The sequence below is a fragment of the Podarcis pityusensis genome (genome assembly GCF_964106645.2).
Source record: "Podarcis pityusensis genome assembly, chromosome: 4".
Lineage (NCBI taxonomy): Eukaryota > Metazoa > Chordata > Lepidosauria > Squamata > Lacertidae > Podarcis > Podarcis pityusensis.
The window spans coordinates 64,444,419-64,469,374 of record NC_138027.1 but is presented as its reverse complement, the minus strand read 5'-3'; the positions used below and the strand labels follow the sequence as shown (position 1 = coordinate 64,469,374).

General features: G+C 42.1%; 1 protein-coding gene across 1 annotated transcript in view; it reads left to right on the top strand.

Annotated features, from left to right (window-relative positions):
- Positions 1-24,223, top strand: part of PTCHD1 (patched domain containing 1) — a gene marked incomplete at its 5' end in the record, with an annotated part of 52,623 nt that extends 28,400 nt beyond the window's left edge. Inside the window, 2 exons of the mRNA XM_081001595.1 lie at positions 215-875; positions 21,937-24,223. Of these exons, the coding sequence (XP_080857721.1) occupies positions 215-875; positions 21,937-23,591 (2,316 nt within the window). The 3' untranslated portion in view covers positions 23,592-24,223. The remainder of the gene's footprint in view (positions 1-214; positions 876-21,936) is intronic.
- Positions 24,224-24,956: the final 733 nt, after the last annotated feature.

Here is a 24,956-nt window from a genome sequence, read left to right as displayed (position 1 = left end):
CCTGATTGAGTTATGGGAAATGGTTTTGGGGGATGAGAATAATACTTCAGTGCATGTTTTCCATTTTCAGCAGGTCCTTACGAATGCTGCAGTTATTAAAACCTGCTGGCTTGGTTAGATAAGAGGAGACAGACCGTTGATGAAGCTGCTGTTGCTGTAATGCAGAGATTATCAGCTGATAAATAATGTGTGTTGATTTTTCTCTCCCTTGTAGTTGCACTCTGCTGTGACCAGGATCCAAGTACAAAGACCTGGTTTCAATTATACATTTGCCCATATCTGCATCCTAAATAATGACAAGTCTTGCATCGTGGATGACATTGTGCACGTCCTGAAGGAACTGAAGGCGGCTCGCTCGTCTAATCAAACTAATTTTGCTATCACGTATCCGATCACACACTTAAAGGATGGCAGGGAAGTGTACAATGGGCACCAACTTGGGGGCATCACTGTGCACAGCAAGGACCGGGTGAAGTCTGCCGAAGCTGTACAGCTCACCTACTATTTGCAGGCAATCAACTCCCTGAATGACATGGTGGCGGAGAAATGGGAATCCAACTTTTGCGACACGGTCAAACTGTTCCAGAAATCCAACCAGAACGTCACGATGTATCCCCTAACTTCATCATCGCTTCAAGAAGACTTCCAAGAGACAAGTAGGGTGTCGGAACGCTACCTGATGACAAGCCTGGTCCTCGTCGTAACCTTGGCTATGCTCTGCTGTTCCATGCAAGACTGTGTCCGCAGCAAGCCCTGGCTTGGCCTCCTTGGGTTGTTAACTGTGAGTTTGGCCACTCTCACTGCAGCTGGAATCATTAACCTGACTGGTGGGAAATACAATTCTACCTTCCTGGGGATTCCCTTCATTGTGTTAGGTAACTCTCTCATATCCTATTATTGCTGTGGGTATGCCTGAATGTATTAGTTTGTCCGAAGTATTGCTCAGTTTGAAGTAAAGGAGAGAGGGCAATGTGAAGGCCTAGCCCAGCTGGCTGAGGCTGATGGGAGTTGTAGTTCAAAGCAGCACCAGGTTAGTGAAGGCTGGCCTAAGCCATTTGGATGGACCACAGTTTATCTAATCAGTAATAATTCAGATTTGTGGCAGTTGACTTATGCTTGCTTTGAAGCCAATTAACTCCTAAGTGTGGCTCTTACTCAGCCATTTCTACTTAATATCCTACTGCATTCTGAACATCAGTCCATGTGATACACTTGTAATACTTAAAATCTTTTTCTTTTATACTTTACATGGAATGGAGCCTAAGCTCTTCCGTAACACAGTTTTTGTCTGCTGCTGTGGAAAACACATGCATCATCACAGGGGGTTATGCAAGATAAAGAAAAATCAAATGCATACTTCTCTGTAGAAAATCTGGTTGGCTTTGGTACTTAGCTATATAATAAAAACTTGCACAGCTCCTCTTACTGAAATAAAATATCAGTTGCCTTGGTGAATAAGAGCAGCAATGTGGACCCCCCCCCACCTTATTTACATAGCATATACATTATACTATTATTATAGTTTTTACTAAGTATACATTGATTATTACCACTAGCTTTTATTTTTATCAGGATGTGCCTAGGGAACAATGATAATCATGGTTTGATTTTCAGTTTGAGATCATGGATTTATCTTGCACATCACATAACTGAAGGATGCTCTGCTGAACTAGAGGTGTTTGCTTTCAAGCAAAGAAAAGATGAAACTGCTTGCATTCCTTATGCTTCAGGCTTTGCAAACTAATTCAGCTCTGATCCTGGAACTGATAGTTTTATGCCTCCTTGGAGATTTTGCTGCGATGGCAGGAATTGCCATTCTTTTCTGATTTGGACAATGGAGAGCACTTTGACATACTGGGAATCTGTTAGGCATGGTTCAAAGGTATATTCCTCTTGTGTCAGATACGTTCTGCAAGCACATCTGGTGGATGATGAATGGCATTAGCCAGTGGTAGCCAATGTCATGCCCTCCAGAGGTAGTTGGACTTTAGTTTCCAGCATCCCCAGCCAGCATAGCCAATGGCCAGCGATGACTGGAGTTGTAGTCAAAACAAAATCTGGAGATATCACATTGGCTGCCCTGCTATAAGCAATAACTTGTGTAGCTGATTTCTATAGCAATGCGTAGTACAAGTTTCTGTCTGAAGCTCACATTTCATGCATAAGGGAAGCGTTAGAAAAATTATTTAGATAATTTACATACCACTTAACATTTAACCATCTCTAAGACATTGTAAAAGGTAAAGGTACCCCTGACCATTAGATCCAGTTGCGGACGACTCTGGGGTTGCACGCTCATCTCGCTCTATAGGCCGAGGGAGCCAGAGTTTGTCCACAGACAGCTTCTGGGTCATGTGGCCAGCATGACTAAGCCGCTTCTGGCAAACCAGAGCAGTGCACGGACATGCCGTTTACCTTCCTGCCGGAGCGGTACCTATTTATCTACTTGCACTTCACGTGCTAGGTGGGCAGGAGCTGGGACCAAACAACGGGAGCTCACCCCTGTTGCGGGGATTCGAACTGCTGACCTTCTGAATGGCAAGCCTAAGCTCTGTGGTTTAGACCACAGCGCCACTGTAGGATACTACAAATAAAAAACAGAAAATTACTAAGACCATTATTTTAAAAATCTGTCAGTTAAAAACAACGCAATCAGCAGCTGAACAGGATAACCCTCTTAATTATCAGGAACAAAGTCAGAGTAAAATATCCTCATTAATGAAAAGATTCTGTAGGCTTGGTTTTCTCAGGATCACTAGGAACAAAAGTTCACTAACCAGCATTAATCTAAAGCAGGCACGCCCAAACTCAGCCCTCCAGATGTTTTGGGACTACAACTCCCATTATCCCTAGCTAACCTGACCAGTGTTCAGGGATGATGGCAATTGTAGTCCCAAAACATCTGGAGGACCGGGTTTGGGGATGCCTGATCTAATTCTGCCATCCACCATGAGAGTGCTAGAACTCTTTTATTGGTGTAGGCTCAGTGTTTGACAGCAAACAATTTAAATATATATGTTTACAAATTAACACATGCAAATTACATCTCCACTCCTCATTCCACCCTACTAGGAAGGTCGACAATGGCTATTCCTTTCAGGGGACCAAAAGAAGCAACTAAGAAGTGTTTTGAAAGACAGAGTCTGTAAAAAGATGCTTTAGGTAGAGGATTTCCTGGCTCAAGGCAGAGAGGAGAGTTGGATTAGATGACTTGCTGAAGTTCATATTTTTAAAAGAACCAAAGATCACTGCAGACCATAGATACTTCCTTGTTGACAACCAGGGCCATCTTTAGCATATGCACTACCGGGATGCAAAGATCCGCCCAGCGCCCCCAAATTTAGTTTAGCCGTTGGGGGGGGCAAACTCAAAGTTGTTGAGTTTTTATTGGGAGGGGAAATTGCCCACCTGTAACAACTACGCAGCGGGGAAAAACTGCTTTTGTTTCCTGACTCGGAGGAGTAACAGAGTGATGGAGCGGGGGCGGGGACTTCCACTCCATTGCTTTTCACTGCCACTGATCGAGAGGGACCGGTATGTAGTAGGTATACATTTGGCGCCCCCCAGAATTTGGCGCCCGGGTGCACCGCACCCCTTGCACTCCCAGGTAAAGACGACCCTATTGACAACATTACTTACTCATGGAATGCTCAACACACTGATTTGATAGAGGCTTCCCAGATGAAATTTAATTTATAATGCTTATTTGTGTTTTAGTATAAGTGATCTCATATTGCTTCATCACATCTTGTAGTTGTGTTATACACCTTTCAGGTGTGTTTCCTGGTTTGTTTGTTTTAATATATTCAGACTGAATATTAAGCGTGCACATACTATGCTTGATCCCCTCTTACATTTTTAACTGAAAAGGTATTACAGCTCCATCCTTCACAGCAGTCATATGTGGACACAAGATGCTTAGTGAACAACAAGAAAGTCCAAATTGGAGGCAACAATTGCTTTATTCCATTTTCAGATTGTATTCAAAATGAAAGATAAATATCATACAGTCTAAAGGCAGCAATCATAGTCGGAAGACTAATCATGATTTCCTTCACTTCCATAAATTGGACTCTATGTGGTGTGACAATACCTTGATCAAAACAAAGTGGATTGTGCAAAACATATATCCTACCCCGCTCCCAATAATCTACATTAGGGAAAATAGAAATATTCACTGCAGGAATGAAATCAACTCCATCCATAGAATATGCAGCATAAAGTAATTTTTGTAATGGCATCTGGATTGAGAGATCAAGACACCAGTCGCCCGAGGACAAATTTTCATATTCTTAACTGACAGGCAGTGAATATACTGGGATCCTCACTTTTTTAATGGATTGAAATGAACTATGGCAAGTCTTGCCATTTTCAGCTTTTCATTGTTCGACAGCAGATACAACCACATTTGTGTTCCCTCCAGGAATGCATTTCAAGCAAGCAATTTAACTCTAAATAATTGTCAGAGCAAAATTGCCCAGTTCATTTGAATCCTTCCACTGCTTTGCATGGCTTAATAAAAACTGACAAAAGCTAGACAGCAGAGTGAAGGACCAATGCAGAGCAGGGTCTAAAGAATCTTGAATGAGAATTAGTTCAGCCAGGGAGACTGCTTTATCTTGGGCAAAATATAACGTTCAGTACTAGTATCAAGAAATTACATATTTACTAGGACGAAAAAAGCAGGGTGTTTTATTTTAAATCAATACGAAAAACACAACCCTCCTCACCCTTCATACCCTTATGTCAAACAGCCCTTGTGTGGTTTTTTCCTTAGTTTTCTACTTGCCTTCCTACACTTTCAGTTCTCTAGCTCTGGTTTCCTAATTCCTGCCTTCTAATTCACTCTAGTCATACACACACACACACACACACACTTTTATTTGCATATAACATACAACAATAAACCAACAATGCAAACACTCATCTCAAGTCTGAAACATTAAAATGAGTGGCATGGGTTCTACAGTCCAGTCAGGAAGACCACCTGCAATCAAAGGGTTAAAAAAGAAGTAGGACAACAGCAGTGATGGGGGGCAGGGGGAGAAGAGCTGAGCAACCAGTGCAGCTGGGGAAGAAGGGAATGTGGGGTGGCCAAGGCAGTGGGGAGCAAAGGAGGAACTTGCAGGCAGCATCCCATTATTAGCCTGTTTTATAAACCAGGGTTTTCCAACTTCCAAGAGACTGCGATCTACAACCACTTTGGGAAGTCATAGTTGTTGAGCTTTTTTGGGGGGGAAAGCCAAAGTTGGGGAGCTTTTGGGGGAGGGGGGAGGATCCTGCAATCAACCAGGATCCACCAGGGGCATTGACCAGTAGACCTGTGACCTGTTGGACAGCCCTGTTATAAACCAATATAACTCAGTGGTAGCCATTTCCCTCCATTTGCTGTTTCTGTGAAGCTGAGAAGTGACACAGGCAATTATTACATAAAGGCAAAGGTACACCTGACCATTAAGTCCAGTCACGGACGACTCTGGGGTTGCGGCGCTCATCTCGCTTTACTGGCCGAGGGAGCTGGCGTTTGTCCGCAGACAGCTTCCGGGTCATGTGGCCAGCTTGACTAAGGCGCTTCTGGCGAACCAGAGCAGTGCATGGAAACGCCATTTACCTTCCTGCCAGAGCGGTACCTATTTATCTACTTGCACTTTGACGTGCTTTCGAACTGCTAGGTTGGCAGTAGCTGGGACCAAACAACAGGAGCTCACCCCGTCGTGAGGATTCGAACTGCCGACCTTCTGATCGGCAAGCCCTAGGCTCTGTGGTTTAGACCACAGCGCCACCCACGTCCCAGGCAATTATTACATGGTGCTATTTGAGATCCTAGGAAGTAGATATAATAAGACCATGGTGGGGAGGTGGGTATTCTAGCTGCTTGATCACTTCTGAAATGGATACAGGAGACACCTGGGTGTTTTTTCATAGATATATATTAGTTCTTTACCCCTTCTCTCCTGCCGTTGGCATGCAACCTGAAGTGCCAAGTGTGCTCAAACAGTCTGAGCACTGCATTCAGAGGTGCTGTTTACGCCTCCACTGCCCGTGTGGGCCCAAGTACTTCCTGCTATATTCATAGGATCATTGAAACGTAGAGTTGGAGAGGACCACGAGGATCATCTAGTCCAACCTCCTGCAATGCAGGAATCTTTTGCCCAATGTGGGGCTCAAACCCACGGCTCTGAGATTATGAGTCTCAGACTCTACCATATCAATGTATGCCCACTTCAAGAGCATCACGAATGTAAATCATTGTGAATGCACAATGGAAAGGTCACCTGATGGGCAACTTGAACTACAGGCTTGTGAGAATATTTGGCATGGCAACTGAGCATACTATAACGTAAGTGCTCTTCCTGTTCACTTTTATCAATCACAGTAGATTTTCATTAAAACCAATGGTTGTTAACCCATTCCTTGGCTTTATGGTTTTCCACAGTCAAAGGCACAGTCAGCCTTCACATAAACTTATATTTAGCCACTTATTTGGAAGTGTGGTACAAATTAAACTGGATCATTTAAAATATTTTGCCACAAATGTTTTGAATTTTCAAGTTTGAAGTTTGAGATTGTCTTCCGCACCCCAGTCTGTGAGCTATATCTAATTTCCTTTAATATTTTTTTAAAAGATATGTTTCTCTTAACCACTCCCCTGTCAATTATTTCCTTTCTTTATTCTTTCATATTTGTTTCCGTGGCCATTTTTCAAAATCTATGCTTTACTTTGCATGTTCTTTCCTCAAATGCCTCCTCATCCTCAAAGGCCTCCTTTCCTAAAGATATGGCTCCCTCAACCCCACTTTTTCCTTCTGTACCCTTCTCATATTTATTTATTAAACATTATAAATCAATATTCCTCCAAAAATGGATTTCAGTGTGGTATACTATGAAACTGTAGAAGCATTGCAAGACAGACTGGCAATAAAATCAAGTTTAAGAGGAATAAAGTCAATTGAATGGTGGAAAATCTAATAATCTAAAATGCCTAGGCAAATAAAAATGTTTTAAACTGGCACCAACAAGAATACAGGCCACATCCGCAGCACACCTTTCAAACACTTTTATTCTACTTGAGGAGTCATGGCTCTCTTCACTCTATCTTCTGCCATATTGCCCCTTTTTGAGCATCAATACAGCATTCATTATCTGCTTCTTTAGCTTCTCTTATCTTACGCATGCCATTCATTCTTTTTTCTTTTCTTTTCTTTTCTTTTGTAAATATAGCAGGGTGGGAAAGAAAGAAAAAACCATCAGCTGACATTAACAAAATAAAATTATTCTATGGATCCTGACTTAAATGTGTTAAGTGAATAGAATTCCCATCTATTGCTAAGGTTATTTTCTATCTTCCCAGCCTCTTTACCAGAATCCATTTGCTCATGAGGTGTAGCCTAGCCTCTTTCCCCATCCTGCCTTTTCTGCCTCCTGAGCTTGCCCTGTCATTGTTCACAATCAGTGCTCTTCTCCTGTCAGCTTTCTTGTTAATGTCACAGACCACTCCTGGGGAGATAAGCATGCTTACCTTTTAACCTGACAAGGCCCAAAGTGAGTGGCATAAAATTATTCAGAGAGAGATGGAAAATGCTGCACGATTCCTTCCCTCGCTTCAAGTTGCTCTGCCCTCCAGACTATTGTTTGCAGTGGGGGGTGTGGCAGGGATCACCACTGTACCTTAAAACATCTGGAACCACCACCTGTTTCTTTCTTATGTTCAAAGTTTGAAAACTCCCATGCTTTCTCAATGGGCAAGGTTCTCCTCTAGCTCCTTTCGGTTATTCTGAAACCGAAACATTGATTTGAGCGCACCAGAATCAATTGCATTTGGAAGTTAAGGTGCCCACTTTAACCTCCATGTCACCTAAGCAGGTATGTGACACAGTGTTGTATATCACAGTATAGCTTTCATGCAGCCATGGTCTCTCAGCCTCAATCGTTTTCCTCTGCATCATCATCATCCCTCCCTCCATTTCATGCAGGGGACGCGGGTGGCGCTGTGGTCTAAACCACTGAGCCTATTGGGCTTGCCGATCAGAAGGTTGGCGGTTCGAATCCACCCAAAGGGGTGAGCTCCCATTGCTCTGTCCCAGCTCCTGCCAACCTAGCAGTTCAAAAGCATACCAGTGCAAGTAGATAAATAGGTACCACTGTGGTGGGAAGGTAAACGGTGTTTCTGTGCACTCTGGCTTCCGTCACGGTGTTCTGTTGTGCCAGAAGCGGTTTAGTCATGCTGGCTGCATGACTCGGAAAGCTATCTGTGGACAAATGCCTGCTCCCTCAGCCTGAAGCGAGATGAGCACCACAACCCCATAGTCACCTTTGACTGGACTTAACCATCCAGAGGTCCTTTACCTTTACATTTACCATTTCATGCACACAAACTGGCAGCCTCCCTCACATAAGCACATGTACATGCAGGACCTTTTCTAATACACATGTGGTACATTGGTCAGAGTGTTGGACTAGGGCCTGGAAGATCAGAGTTCAAATCCCCACTCAGCCATGAAGCTCACTGGCTGACCTTGGGCCAGTCACAGTCTCTTTGCCTAATGTACTTCACAGGGTTCTTTGGGAGATCAAATGAGTAGAGCAGTGGTTTTCAACCAGTGTGCCTTGGCACCTAGGGTGCCTGGAATGATGATCAGGGGTGCCATGGGCAACATTTGCATCTGTCCCTCTTTCCTTCCCACCCTCCTCTGATGTCCTCTCGTGTCTCTGCCTCCAAACGGCTGGTACAGCTCTTTACTGCAGCAGCCCTGGCTGTAATCTCTGCAGGTGAATGGTGCCTCTTTGGGGTGGGGGTGGGCAGCTCAGAGACCAGCAGCAGCTGCCCAGAGACTCCCAAGGAGAAGGGAGAGAAGAGAGGAGGCTGAGGGAACACTCCACAAGGGAGGGTGCTTGAAAAAGGGTGAGAGACTGCCAGCTCCGCAGACAAGGGGTGACATAACTGGGTTCCTGAGCCCCGCAGGGTTGCCACAGAAAGAATGTAGCTGGTCAAGGGAACCATGGACTACTGGAGTAGGGGGAGACTCATGTGTGCCATCTTGAGGTCCTTAGAGAAAAGGGTGGGATATAAATGCAATAATAACAACCGAGACAGATTCTTCTTTCTCTCCCTGTCTCGTACCCATGCACACATCTGCTCACTACAAACGTTAAGGCCTGAAAAGAAAGGGGAGTAAGAACGCCTTTCCCCCTCCTCCAGTTGCTTCAGAATAAGTAGGATTTTTATAGATCTGCTCCTCTCACACACCCACAGAGGCAATAGTTCTCTCCTTTTAAAAAAAAAAAAATATTTATTAGTAGTTTTCAGAATTATAAGAAGAAAAAACATTAAAAAACAACACTATAATAGACAAAAAAAAAGAAAAAACACAAAAACCAATACAATACAACAAAAAAATAAAAAGAAAAAAGAAAACAACACAAATCCCGGATTACATATCTAAAACTTCTGTTTGCTTGTTTCATTGACTTCCTCACACCTCCCTTTTTGTATTCTAGTTTAATTAGTTATTTCAGCAAATTCTTTCCATCTTTCTCAATTTTTGTTAAAAAATTTATCCTAACCTAATTTAATCTAATAATTAACTCAACCAATCCTTTCCATCTTTCCCCATATTCTATTATTCACATTACCTTAATTAATGTAACCTTATCTTACCCTAAAACACCTTAAAGCTTGAATCTTAGTTATCAAATATACATTACTCCTGATATCATTTCTGCTAAAGTCATATAGTTTCATTCCAACATTTTCCCTAATATTCATTAATTTTTAGCCAATTCCCCAAATAGAAAATTTTCTTTATAAATTTTCTTCCAATCTTCATCCAACGTCCCTTCTTCCTGGTCTCGGATCATGTCAGTTCTTACTGTCCGTTTCATCTAGTCCATCAACCTGGAAGCCTTATGTCCGAGGCCCTCTCTTCCATGTCCCTTCTGCAATTCTTCTTCTTCTTGTTTATACTTGCCCTTTTCCTTGTCTTTTGTTGGTCTCTTTCTTAGTTTCTTTCCTTTCTCATTGAGGGGTAGGCCTCTGGGGTATGCCAAGCCAAAATTGTCTCTATCTCCCTTCATCAAACCCGCCCATTCCCCACAGTCCCACTCCCCACAATCCTCAATATAGTCCAAAAAGTATTTAAAAGCATATTCCAAGGTCTCTCCAACGTTGGGAACCTCCTCAACTCCAGACGCCCCCTGGCCCACTCCAACTTCAATCTTCAATGACAGTAGCTCATACTCCTGTAGGGCCTCGGGACTCTCCATTTGTATTATTTGGGGTGCAACCGCATCCTCCTCCATTATCCTCTGCACTTGCCCAGTCAGTACAGATTCATGAGTTGGTCCCTGGATAATTTCTGTATCAATATTCCCTGTTTGCCCACAGTTATTAACTGCAACAGTCAAATCCATTTTCTCATTCATCAAGTCCATCTTCTCATGCATCTGTTCCAGCAGGGCACTTGTCTTGCATAAGGCAAGCACCCATTCTTCTTTCCAACTCATCTTTAGTCAAGGTCAGAAAAGCCTGTTCCCACGGTCTTAATCTCACATCTGTTGAGCCCTCAAATGTACTGCAGCAACAATTTGACAAGCTCCCTCTAGAGGAGGCAATTTCTATTTGTATCCATTTTTTAAGGCAAGTCCAACAAAGGAAAATTACTTTCGTTTTTCAGATATTTTTCAGATATTTTGTTTCTTTAAAATGCAAAAGGCAACATTGGAATCAGCTGGTTTCTCTTCTTTAGCTATCTGTCAAAATAGTCCATTAACAGTCAATGAACCTCTCCAACAATTTCTGTCTCTGACACCCCGTTCCCAGGTTAGAGACGGTGGAAACTTATCCTTCTTCACTCCCTCTCCTGCTAGGGTTGAACAAAGTTCCCCCCCTTTTCTCCTGCTTCCAAGGGGGTTTCAGTAATTCTAAATGAAGGAAATTTAGACTTTTTTGACAGCTTTCCAGGCTTTAGTTTACAAAGTTTTTGCTTTAGTCTATATACAAAAAGCGGAAGGCAGACTTCCTGTTTTGAACCTTCCCGCTTCGTTACCGAATTAAGAAATTTCTTGATCCAATTTTCCGTTTCTACTCATGGGTACTTGTTTTAAATCCAATTGTCCACAGGAAAAAGTCAGCGCTCTCCGGCAATGGCTGTGCAGCTTCACTCCGTGATAGTAGCAGTCAGTTCGCAGCACCGCGCTTCTCACCCCACTTCGCTCCAGAGCCCCTAAATGGGATTCCCTGCGAGTGGGGCGCTCCTGGTGCCCTGCCGAACCCCACATTCCCAGGCTTCCTCCGCCTGGGATTTCTAGCGGGTCCCCACCTTCGCCGCGGCGGGAAGACCCAGTTTCCATGGAGCCCGTTCCTCCGAACGGAGGAACTCCGCCATTCACCGATGGCGCTGACCCGGAAGTCCGGCACTAGTTCTCTCCTGCTTCTCTCTCACATAGCACTCATATCGCCCCACCTTTCACGCATGTGCAAGCACCTTACACATGTACAGTGTATGAGCAGCAGCATCTCTGGTTAAGTCCAGTCAAAGGCAACACATTAATACACAACTACACAAAACAGGCATGCAGTAGCATGTCTCTCTCATTCATAGACACACATACGCACAAGAGATGCTGCCTGCTCCATCTAACAATAGTCTCTGGCCTTCTAGGGAGGAGCATTGTTTAAATCTTCAAAATGGAAATGTTTCCAGATGACCTGTTTATTGAGCATTCATTCTTTGATTGTAGGGAGGTTAGGTGACGTTGCATCAATGCAAGTGTTCTCCTGCACTTTTGGGTGCATTTCCCCATCACTTTCCTTATTATAGAAAGTCTTAAATTTGAGGGAAGAAGGTTTGTTGCACAAAACCTTCCAAGCAACTTATAACCAGGGTTTTTGTTCAGCTGGAACGCACAGGAACTCAGTTCCAGCACCTCTCAGGTGGGTGCCACTGCTATTCTCAGAGAACTGGGGAAGCATTCATGGTGAGTTCTGGCACCTCTTTTTCTAGAAAAATAGCACTGCCTAGAACCATGTGGCGCTGTGGTCTAAACCACAGAGCCTAGGGCTGGCTGATCAGAAGGTGGGCAGTTCAAATCCCCTCGACGGGGTGAGCTCCCATTGCTTGATCCCTGCTCCTGCCAACCTAGCAGTTCGAAAGCACATCAAAGTGCAAGTAGATAAATAGGTACCGCTCTGGCGGGAAGGTACCTATTTCCGTGTGCTGCTCTGGTTTCACCAGAAGCAGCTTAGTCATGCGGCCACATAACCTGGAAGCTGTATGCCAGCTCCCTTGGCCAATAAAGCAAGATGAGCGCCGCAACCCCAGAGTCGTCCGCGACTGGACTTAATGGTCAGGGGTCCCTTTGCCTTTACCTTTACGTAATAATTGCCTGTGTCACCTCTCAGCTTCACAGAAACCCTAAACCTTTACCTTTATCTTACAACCATGTAACCTGAATTTGCTGCTATGTTACTGGAACCCACCCCAAAATAGTGACAGTCTGGAAGCTCCTGCAAGGTAAATTTCAAGGTAAATACTGCAAGGTAAATTTCCAAAAGAAAACCTATAAAGGGTAGGGGGGTGGTCATGTCTCACAAAAGGCACCCTTGTTAATAAAAACAAAATATATAAACTATATTAATGTGGCCATTCTTCATTTAGATTTCTCAATTCTTTGGCCAGATTGTACCTCTTGCCAAATAAATTCTCAGAACCAAATCTCATATGGATACGACTAATTGTCTTGCATACATGATGAAAGTATTTACAGGTTTTCTAATAGTAAAACACAGAAAAATGAAGATGCTTTGCTGATCCTGTGGCTCCATATTTTTGGTAGGCTTGCTCCCCCCTCTCTATCACTGCCTTCAGATATACTAAGGCTTAAATCAGCTGTCATGTCAATTTCACATCTTGGAATTTTGTGAATAAGACAATCTCTTCATCTCTGTTGCTTGGAAATGGGATATAACACTAGGAAGGGATTACAGAGAGATTGTGGTGTGTGCGTGTGTGTGTACACACACACACACACACACATATATATATACACACACATACACACTCACACCAAAAAAATCCCTTTGGACTAAAGTTTGGATAAGCCCTCAGTCAATTAAAATCTTATTTCTGCTGTAAACTAATTTAATATGAGTAGGACTGTTGGGAATTGTATGTGGGATGTGTGTGTTTGCTGACTAAAATTTATTTATATTTCTAATCTTCCTTCTTCCCATGGCTCGGGGCACATAGTAACTATCTAAAAATATTCAGAAGTACAGCACACAACAAAAGACAATGAAAGCAACATAAAACAGGCAAGAAGAGCAAGGGTGGTCGATCTGATGCCCTCCAGATTTTGTAGACTACAAATCCCATCACTCCTGACCATTGAACATGCCGGCTGGGGCTGATGGTCACCCCTGAACTAAAGCGTCACCATGTTCATCTTGGACTATCCAAGGCTACTCCCTAAAAGCGTGTAAGAATGGCACTCATTCACACAAGCTTAAGCGAAGTTATATGTGGCAAGCTGTGAATGGATTTGCTGCCTTTAAGGCAGCTGGAGCTGCTTCTTAGCAGGAGATCAGAGCTGCAATTCAAAAGCACTTCAGCAAGCACAGATTTAGTGTTTAGCATAGGATATTACACACACACACACACACACACTTATACTGGCAGATTCAGTGGTCTTGGATCCAACAAAAGTAATTACAAATATCTTGAATACTTGTTGGAATTTGGATCAGAATTCAAATATACTGGAAAACTAGATAATAGATTTGTCACACTGGTTGCCTGATAGCTTCAGCTGTCTCTTGGGTAGTCATTATTTATGTATGTATTTGTATTCACAAGTTCTGGGTTGTCTACACTCAAGTGCATTATTGGGGACCTGTTATAACCCATTAAGAAAACCATGACTTTACAGCTCAAGGTGGAAGATGTACTGTCTTTATACATCTCCCATTAGTTGGTTAGGCGGGATAACAAACACATAGATATTGTAGGGGAGGGGGGCACCATTCACAATATTTGGTTTAGATTATGATTCAGCATTTTGAAAAACAGTCATCTTCAGTCTGAGGCATTTTGTAGCCTGTACAATTCAGCTCAGGATTCATCCAAGTGTGCTTCATTTGCTCCCTATTCGGTATTGGGAAATTTTAAAATGGCTATACAGTGGTACCTCGGGTTACATACGCTTCAGGTTACATATGCTTTAGGTTACAGACTCCGCTAACCCATAAATATTACCTGGGGTTAAGAACTTTGCTTCAGGATGAGAAAAGAAATTGTGCTCCGGCGGCACGGCAGCAGCAGGAGGCCCCATTAGCTAAAGTGGTGCTTCAGGTTAAGAACAGTTTCAGGTTAAGAACGGACCTCCGGGACGAATTAAGTACTTAACCCGAGGTACCACTGTACTGTAGTTTCTTTTCCTTTTGAGAGGAATGAATGAAATTTCCAGACATACTAGCCCCTTCAGGATGGCTAAAGCCTGACAAATCATAAGCAAATGGCTCCAGGAGATTTTGAGTTGGGCACACTATGTTAAAAAAAGGGGGGGTTAAAAAGTTACACTTGTAACTTTTTTGTTTTTGGACAGAATCCCCTCTGAGGGCATTAATACTTCCAAAACTGAGAGGGTTAGCTGTGGTTTTCTTGTAAGCAACCACCCCCTGCAATCTTCAGATGAAGGGCAGTATACCAATTTTAACAACAACAGCAACAGCAACAACAACAACAACAATAATAATACTAATAATAGGGGGAGACTTCTAAGGGCAAGGGCAAAATCAAACCTTCTGGCAGGATTATGAAATGTGTCTTCCTTCCCAAGTACCACTCATGTTGCCTAGCAACACACTATTATTTTCCACATTCCATGTTACTATCCCATTTTTCATTCTTTAACTCATGTATCTGTACATTAGGCATTTTATGAGCTACATGCATGGACTCATACGCCTCTGCTTCAGTAATCTATCCCTGCCATCTTTCTACAGTGTGGTGTAGTGGTTAAGAGCGGTAGTCTCGTAATCTGGTGAACCGGATTCGCGTCTCCACTCCTCCACATGCAGCTGCTGGGTGACCTTGGGCTAGTCACACTTCTCTGAAGTCTCTCAGCCCCACTCACCTCACAGAGTGTTTGTTGTGGGGGAGGAAGGGAAAGGAGAATGTTAGCCGCTTTGAGACTCGCTAGGGTAGTGATAAAGCGAGATATCAAATCCAAACTCTTCTACATCCTCATTAATACAGCAACCTGTACATCTCTCCATGTACATGTCTGGGGCCTTATGCCACATTTATGTTAAGGCAGGGATGACTATAAGATTGGAGCTGCAAAAGGAAGCTGGTGAGAGGAAGGGAGTGGCCAGTGTAGGAAATGGCATCATTGTCCCTCTCTGAGGTCAGACTTCTGGACCAGTAGCAGAGGGGAGTGATACAACTGAGCTCTCTGGAGTGAGGAATGTTGGGGTTGAGTGGAGGCAGGGGGAGGGAATGACCTGCACATCATTTTTCACACATTCTGATGTTGTGTCTTCTGTACAAGGAGAGAGGAGATTTGGATCCTACCTCCTCTCGTTACTATCTACTCATTTGTTTAAAAAATTAACAATTTCATATGCTATAGGCTCACCCACACTTCAGATCGCCCCGTGCTTTTTAGGCATAGGTCCAAGCAGTTTTTTTCATTTGCCCTGCTGCTTTCCCTAGGAAAACTTGTTTACCACTGAATCGGTACAAACATCAATCCACAGAAAAACCAATTGGCATTTGTTCCGATTCACCAGTAAACAGCGGGTTTTCCTGGGAGGGAAGGCAGCAAGATAAGCAGAAGTATGGATGAGCCCTATGTTCCGGAAAACAAAACAAATATGTATTTGCATGATGACACCACCTGAAGTATACCTGAAGGAGCATCTTCATCCCCACTCTTCAACCCGGATGCTGAGGTCCAGTTCCAAGGGCCCTCTGGCAGTTCCATCACTGCAACTGCTGGTGAAACTACAGAGAACCAGACAGAAGGCCTTTTTGGTAGTTTTGGTAGTTGCAACCGCCCTGTTTATCAAAGAGATAAACAACTCTATCATTTTTCATAGCCATCTGAAGGCAGCCCTGTTTTGGGAAGCTTTTAATGGTGGTGGTGGTTGTTTCCTGTATTTTTGTTGGAAGCCACCCAGAGTGGTTGGGCAACCCAGTCAGATAGGTGGAGTATAAGAAATAAATTAGTAGTAGTAGTAGTAGTAGTAGTAACTAAAGTTTTTTAGGCTTCAGTCCTAACACACTCTCACATGCATGCTGGAGAACAGCGCTGCTGGCAGGTGAACTCTGATGCAGTGGATGTCCTGTCTGTGGTGATGCAGATAGTAAGCTACCACCAGTGGTCCTTCAGTGGAAAGTCCATGAAGTGAGGCATTTATGGTGAGGGCAGAGCACCAAAAGCCTAGAGGTCTATTCCATCCTAAGCCCTGTGGATGCCCTGAAGGGCCCAATCTTTGGGTCCCTCAACTGTGCCAGAGCTGACATAGCAAATTATAGTGGCACGGGAATGGTTTAGTTTGGAAAAGCATATAAAAAGTAAATAATCATATTCGCAGTGCTCCAGCTAAAGAAGCCACATGTGCAAACATTTAGATATGGTTCAGTGAGATGGTGTTTTATCCTCAGCTGATAGACTAGATCTGCCTTTGCCCACCTGGTACCCTTCAGATGTTCTAGACTAAAACTTCCATTAGCCTCAACCAGCTCACGCTAGCTAGGGTGATAGGAATTGTAGTCCAAAATAATTAGCATCATTACCTCAGGTTTGCATCAAAAATGTTAAGCATTAGTCTTTTGTCTAAGGGCAGCAGTCTTTTAAAATAAAAGGGACAATCTGATTTTGCTACCATAAAAGAAGGTAACAGTGTGACTTGGAAGTATCTCCCTGAACTTCAGGGTTATTGATTTTTTAGAGTGTAAAAAAGTAACATTGTTGCTGCTGCTGTCATTTTAATTTATTACCTGCCCTTCGCCATAAGGTCCCTGGTTAGCTTGCAACAATTAAATACAGTTTAAAAACTTACAATTGCAAAAAATAATAATAAATGCAACCAGAAAAGATAGGTTGTGTCAAAGGCCAGAATGAAGAGACATATACTTGAACCCCATGTTTGCCAACCAGAGTTCCATGATAGAAAAAAGGAAATATATAAATGTAAAATAAGCAATGCATTGTAAAATGGATTACTGATGCGCAATGGAGTCTTCCCAAACTTCATCAGTAAAGGATGAATTCACAAAATAGTTTAATACATTTTTGAAAATGAGACACTGAAAGTTTGTTTAAATTATCATGCTACTTCTCTAACAGATTACTACTACAGTATATATAATTTAATTGCAAAAAGAGGTTATTTAAAAATATCTACGTTTGTATATTGACTCTTCTTGCAAATCCCCATTCCTTCACTTCAGAAGAAAAGTGAGGTACATGATAAAAACTATCCAAGGCAACAGATCCATGCTAATAAAAATACGAATTACACTGCTCCATAGGCCGTTTCAGATGTTCTGATGAGGTTAATTTAACATACAAGAAAGGGCCACAGGCCAAGCATATTAGCTTCATTCCCATGATGGAGGGCACATCCTGTACTTGAGGTACTTCCTGTGCATTCTGAGACTCCTAAGTTAGCTCTCAATCAGAATGCTCGAAGAGTGCTTATATAATCATGCTCAAAACTGTTTCGTTCTATTCAGGTAACTCACTGAAAATTCCTCATAAGGCCACAGTCCTGTGCACCTGTAACTCTATAAACAGTCATGGGATCAAGGTGGAAAATACCAATTTTGTTTAAATGCATGTCTGCCCCACCCCCCAGTGCACAGTAATTTGCATTTCATTGAGGGGAAAGAAATCTGCTGGTGCTGTTGCTAGCTTTTCCTACTTCGTTGCATTTCAATTTAAAATCTGGGGGAAATTAAAATCCTTACTACAACAACAACAAAAATCGTCTTTTCTTTGTAGCCCATCAAGGAAAGACGATTTTTGTTGTTGTTGTAGTAAGGATTTTAGGCCAGGCTGCACTCCTCCTCCTGAACACTGCAGCTTTGCATATGGCAGTTCCCTTTGTTCTGTGGGGAACCCTCTGGTGAAGTGGATGGGCTTCCACATCAATGTTCTCTGAAGATAATAGTAAAGGATGTCCAGTGTGGACCCCTTTCTCCCTTCTCTGAGGCTTCCTCATTCGTGGATCAGTTCAAGGAAGCTGGTTGTGCTTATCCTACAGCCAGTTCTGCACAGCTGGCGATATACTCTGTGGTCTCTGCATCTGTGAATAACTCAAAGATTTGGCTGGCCTCCTGTACCTGCATCGTGTTTTGCTCTTCTACAGCCCCAGGGCAAGAACATGGTCTCAAATCAGAAAAAGATACCCTTTCAGCATAAGAAACCATATCTGGTTCAAAATGAAACAGTTCACTCGGACTGCAAAACGTATTCCTTAAATGATACCTAAAAGTATCCATGAAGTTACTACTTGGTGTTTAATGTCTGTTTAGTTGGAGCTGAATTTATTCATGAGAGTGGGAAACACACTGATGCTCAGTCCTAGGAAGAGGAGGAGATGTGTCAGATATCTTAGATTGTTATTTTTTTAAATCTTCCTCTGGGCTTCTCTTCTTCTTCTAGTGCTCTCCTATACTTGAGCATTCCAGACGGCAAAAACTCCTCTCAGATTAGCCATTCTTTTTAACCATAATCTTTTTGTCCATCTTGTGCTACCAAACCGTTTCCCCCCCCAGCAGGTCAGATTTCTCCCTCTTTTCCCAGATAATGGATTATTTGTAGCTGAAGCAGTGCTGAAGTATTCTGAAACGTGGAGGAAATATGTTCCATGGAGCTGAAAAAGGAACAATCAAGAACATCCGTTAAAAAGACCAATAAATCCTAATAAAGACAAATGGCTCATCAATATGAGGCAAAGGTGCAAGAGTTTGTGTATGCAGGGTTAGAAACGGAAGACATTTTTCATTGTTGAAACAAGAAGGGGAAAATAAACCTGCACACTTTGGGAAACCACTTGTGATTTCACAATTATTATTCTTTTTAATCTCTGCAATTAATTGAAAGATTTAATGTGATACCTTGTTACTAGGCAAAGCCTTTGTACATAATTATAGCAGACTGCAACATGGCACCAGAAATGTAAAATATGCAGAGATTTGGTTGCAAAATGTTTTGTTTAATAGGAGCCAGATTCATGTGGATAATACATAGAATTCTCAGACAGACATGCCCACAGCACTTATGAGAACAAACCTCTCCATGCCTCTTTTACTAAGCAAGCTGTTGTGGGTTTTAAAAGGAGAGAGGTCAATATGCCTTTATAAAGACAGTGGAAGTAGACTTAATAGTTTTCCCTACTGAGAATAGAACATAACTATTTAAAACATAATTAACAATAGGATGTCAGTCACTTTTTTGTAGGATTTTATGTCTGGGGAGTTTCAGCGCTCCCAATTAGCTTAATGGGGCCACTGTGCTAGTTAACAAATTGACAGTCTTGACCTGCCTGGCGGAAACAACTATAAAGCAGTTTGGAAAATGAAGATGAATAGCAGAAGTCTCGCTGCAGATAGGACCCAAATATCATTTTATATGTCTATTCATGTTTCTTACGACAGAAAAACAAATGATGATGATCCTGTTGCATCCAAAATGGACAGGATCACAGACCTTACGCTTGTAAATATTGGGAAACTTGCAGGGAGTACCTTCAGATCCCAGCCACCTCTGTGCTCTCCAAGACAAGAGTGAACATTTCAAAAGGTGAAATTACCTTCTACATAATCTCAGTAGGGGTTTTACTTTAGTTTAAGAGTACCTAAAGATCTGAATTTGAACTCTGGTATTATCAGATTGAAAATCTGCAGGGTTTTCAATGATTCAATGAAAAGCCTGATGGTTTTTCATGTGCATATTAAGCTGCCACCTAAATATGGTCTTCCTAATTCATTCTAATTTTGGAAAATATTTATTATTAGATATAGCTGCCCATCAACAAATGATCCATTAGAGATTAGAGAACAAAAAAGTAAAATACAGTATTAAAAGGCAATATAATAAAAAAACATTTAAAAACACGGAAATGTGGCATTAGAAAGTCTCCTTTCAGGGAAAAGTACAATTAGTAGCTCAGTCTACAAAATAAAACACAGCTTTCCCCAGATATATTTCCATGAGCAGGATCTTGAGCAGGGCTTTTGTTTTCTTTCCTCCACCGCCCACTCCATTATTCCAGTATTATTTTACCTAAAGTGCTGAGCTGTGTTTTATTACTGCTGTTTTTGGATTTCCTCTGTTTTGTCTTATATTATTTTTAACTGTATTGTACTTAGATGCTTTTTATGTTTAAATTGCTTGTGTGAGCTGTTGTGAAAGGGGTTTGCCCTGAAAGGTGGCACATATACAGGAAGGAAGAAAGAAAAGAAACATTTAATTTTATTGATATGAAAAAGCATTTGATAGAGTTGAATAAGAAGCTTCCAAATCTTTTCATTTTCATATGTAGATAAGAATGATATATAAGTCACTAGCTGCCAGAATTTTGATCAATAATAGGCTTTTAGACGGGTCTTCTTCCCTGTTTATTATTTAAGTTTGCTGTAGAAAATTTCTGCAATAGCTGGCAAATAAAAGATTTAATAAGGATTTAAGACTGAACAATAAATTGTCAAACATAGCCATCCATGCTGTCTGCCATTTTACAAATGATCCATCAGTTTAGCAGTATCTCAAGTTACAAAATGAGAAATGAGAATGTCAAGCAATTTTTTAAAAAATCCCCTGCCCCTCAAAATGTGTGTGTGTGTGTGTGTGTGTGTGTGTGACTGTCGTACTCCCATAGTGTTATTCATGGGAAATATGATAAGGGTTAGGAACTTGCTTTAAAGACACCCACAGGTAGCTTAAATTTGCGAGACTACATGGACTTTGCTATTCACTACAAAAGCAGGGAAAGAACCATCTGCATTCCAACTGCACACACAGAGCTTTCTCTGATAATACTTAAAATTAAGCAGATTTGCAGGGCTTGTATTGATTTGCATAATTTAGTCTGACCACAATATTGGAGTTTCCCTGCCACAAACAAACAATGGGGGAGGAAAGAAAATCATCTTCTGTGCCATTACACCCCCCTGTGTTGTGTCTTTGTTATGTACTGAGTTGAATAGGATCCAAAAGGCAGCAGTCTGATTGGTCCTAGAACAATAGGATCCAAAATGCAGCAGTCTGATTGGTCCTAGAACAATAGGATTCAGAATGCAGCAGTCTGATTGGTCCTAGAACAATGAAGCAGTCTGATTGGTCCACAGGAGCCACCCAGTCCAGCTCCAGGTGGAAGTGAATCCGCAACCTGATTGGCCCAGGGGAAAATCCCAGAATTAGCCAATCACGTGCGGCCCATTGTGTAAATAATGTATATAAAGCAGATATTTGGGGGAACATTCATTCCTCACTACTATGAGCTGAATAAAGAGCATGAAATCCACACTCGACTCCGAGTATATTTCAGTCTTTTATAAAATAGACTTCATAGGTAAGCTCAGTGTTTTACTTCCATTTCAGTTAAAGTTCTCTTAACTTTGATAACTCATGAAGTGAAGACATGACAGTTTTGAATTGAATAACTGTCCTCACTAGCATAATTCTTCCTAGCGACAACTGTGGCTTCCTCCTAGCACAGCGCATTACCAGCCCTGATTGCTATGGTTCCATTGTGTTTGTGTGTGTGTGTGTGTTTTATTATTATTTCTAAAAACCCTTGATGAAAACCACACCCATATGCACATATAAATGAATGCACCTTGGGACACATTCTCCTTTACTGATTTGTCCTCCCTTCCTGACTTTATGATGGCATTTGAACTGTCGCTTTCTCCTTTATTCCAGGGCATGGATTATATGGAACTTTTGAAATGTTGTCCTCCTGGAGGAAAACGAGGGAAGACCAACACGTGAAAGAGAGAACTGCCGCCGTGTTTGCAGACTCCATGCTCTCCTTTTCTCTCACCACTGCCATGTACCTGGTCACTTTTGGGATAGGTGCCAGCCCCTTCACTAACATTGAAGCAGCCAGGCTCTTCTGCTGCAATTCCTGTATTGCAATTTTCTTCAACTACCTCTATGTACTCTCCTTTTATGGTTCCAGCCTCGTGTTTACTGGCTACATAGAAAACAACTACCAGCATAGTATCTTCTGCAGAAAGGTACCAAAGCCAGACGTCTTGCAAGAGAAGCCTGCCTGGTATAGGTTTCTTCTGACAGCCAAATTCAGTGAGGACACGGCAGAGTCAGAGGAGACAAACAGCTACGAAAGCCACCTCTTGGTGTGTTTCCTCAAGCGTTATTACTGTGACTGGATAACGAACACGTATGTCAAGCCTTTTGTAGTTCTCTTTTACCTTATTTATATTTCCTTTGCCTTAATGGGCTACCTGCAGGTCAACGAAGAGTCAGACATTAGTAACATTGTAGCAACTGCGACACGAACCATGGAGTATACTGCTGCTCAGCAGAAATACTTCAGTAATTACAGTCCAGTCATTGGGTTTTATATCTATGAATCCATCGAATACTGGAACATGACCGTCCAAGATGACATGCTAGAGTACACCAAGGGGTTTGTGAGGATATCGTGGTTTGAGAGCTACTTAAATTACCTTAGAAAACTCAACATATCGACGGGTTTACCCAAAAAGAATTTCACAGATATGCTGAGGAACTCCTTTCTGAAAGCGCCCCCGTTTGCCCATTTTTCAGAGGATATAATTTTCTCCAAGAAGTACAACAACGAAGTCGACATTGTGGCCTCTCGAATGTTCTTGGTGGCCAAGACCATGGACACCAAACGGGAAGAGCTTTACCATCTCTTGGAAACCTTAAGAAAGCTCTCCCTCAAATCCAAGGTCAAGTTCATTGTCTTCAACCCTTCGTTTGTCTACATGGATCGTTATGCCTCGTATGTGGGGGCCCCCTTGCAGAACTCCTGTATCAGTGCTTTATTCCTCCTCTTCTTCTCTGCGTTCCTGGTGGCAGACTCTCTCATCAATGTGTGGCTCACGCTCACTGTTGCCTCAGTCGAATTTGGAGTTATAGGTTTTATGACCTTGTGGAAAGTAGAGCTGGACTGCATTTCTGTGCTGTGCTTAATTTATGGGATTAATTATACTGTTGACAACTGTGCACCTCTCTTGTCAACGTTTGTCCTGGGCAAAGATTTCACAAGAACTAAATGGGTGAAGAATGCCCTGGAGGTGCACGGGGTAGCTATTTTACAGAGCTACCTCTGCTACATTGTTGGTCTGATTCCTCTCGCAGCTGTGCCTTCAAATCTGACCCGTACACTGTTCAGGTGCTTGTTTTTGATAGCATTAGTCACCTTCTTTCATTGCTTTGCCATTTTACCTGTGATACTGACTTTTCTGCCACCATCCAAGAAAAAGAGGAAAGAGAAGAAAACTCCTGAGAACCGGGAGGAAATAGAATGTGTTGAAATGGTGGATATGGATAGCACCCGAGTGGTTGACCAAATTACAACAGTCTGACTTAGTTGGTTTGTTTTTCTTTTTAAAAACAAAACAAAAAAACAAAAAAAAAGCCACCCTAGATCTTACCAAGAGAAGAAAATCATATTGATTATATAAACAATGGTGTTTGGATCTCTGTTTTCAAATTAAAACCAGGAGCATCCAAAGCAGTGTGTGAAGGGGGGGGGGAATAGCTATACATTGATTGGCCTTCACATAAAAAGTACAGTGAAATTTACATTCACCCAATACAAAGAGAGTGTCAGTTTGGGTTGCTGCCTGAGATAAGAGAGTAGAAGAGTTGGGTTGGTGACTAAATAGCAAACTGCTTGTGTTTGTCCTGCAGATGTTCCTGCCCTTGTGGCAAAATCCCAGCACATTGAAAGGTCAACTGTCAAGGCTGAAGGAGCCGTTAAGTGTACGTTTTGGACATCAAGGCTATAGGAAACTTTCAATACAGCAATAACTCAAGTCAGTGAGTCAGCTATTATGGATCTTAGCCATCACATCTAACTTCCCTTTTTGTTGCTTCCTCCCCCCCCTCCCTCCGCCGCCTTTTCTGAATGGAAATGCATATGCAAGTTTGTTAAACAACAACAACCACAAAAGGCCAAGAAGATTTTTTTAAAAATACATACGCAAGGGTAAAACACAGCAATCACTGTCAGTGTAGGGTCATGTTGCAGTTGCCTTCTTTTCTGAATCAAGAGATGTTTTAAAATGTAATCAACCCCCAGTATATTTTTTAATATGACATGATTTTGTAGCATTTCTTTTTTTTTCTTTTTAAAGAAAACAGGGAAATAATGATATGTATACAACACAGAGACAATTCTTGTTCTCTGATCCAGCTCCGCTTTCTGAATGTGTTTGTCTCATTTCGGAGACCTGGTTTACTGATGCTAGATTTTGTAGCACTCTCTTAAATATGCTAGGGGGGGGTCTAGTGGCAGAATAGAGAAGGGATATATTAAGAACTTCACCACCAAAATCCATGAAATAAGCCTCCGATGCCTAAATTTCATCAAGCAAATGTGAATGTTAGGGCTCTTTTTCAAATAAGAGCCTTCACTCCAGGCCATTCACTAGTAATACACATGATGAGGTTCAATGAGCAGCTTTACGTAACGTGTAATGTGGGCTACGACCCTCTGTCAGTAATTTCCATTTCAGTAATCTCATGTGTAGACCATGAGTCACGGAAATTAGTGGGGCTACTTTCAAAGAAGTGGCTTTTGAACTCTCAGTGTTGCATCAAGTTTATGTTAAGAGCAGATGTCCTGATAATAATGGAAAACAATGGACGCCACCCCTGCCCTTAATAAATAAAGAAATAAATGTTTGATACAGAAAACTAGAGACAGGTGGAAACCAATTTAACAG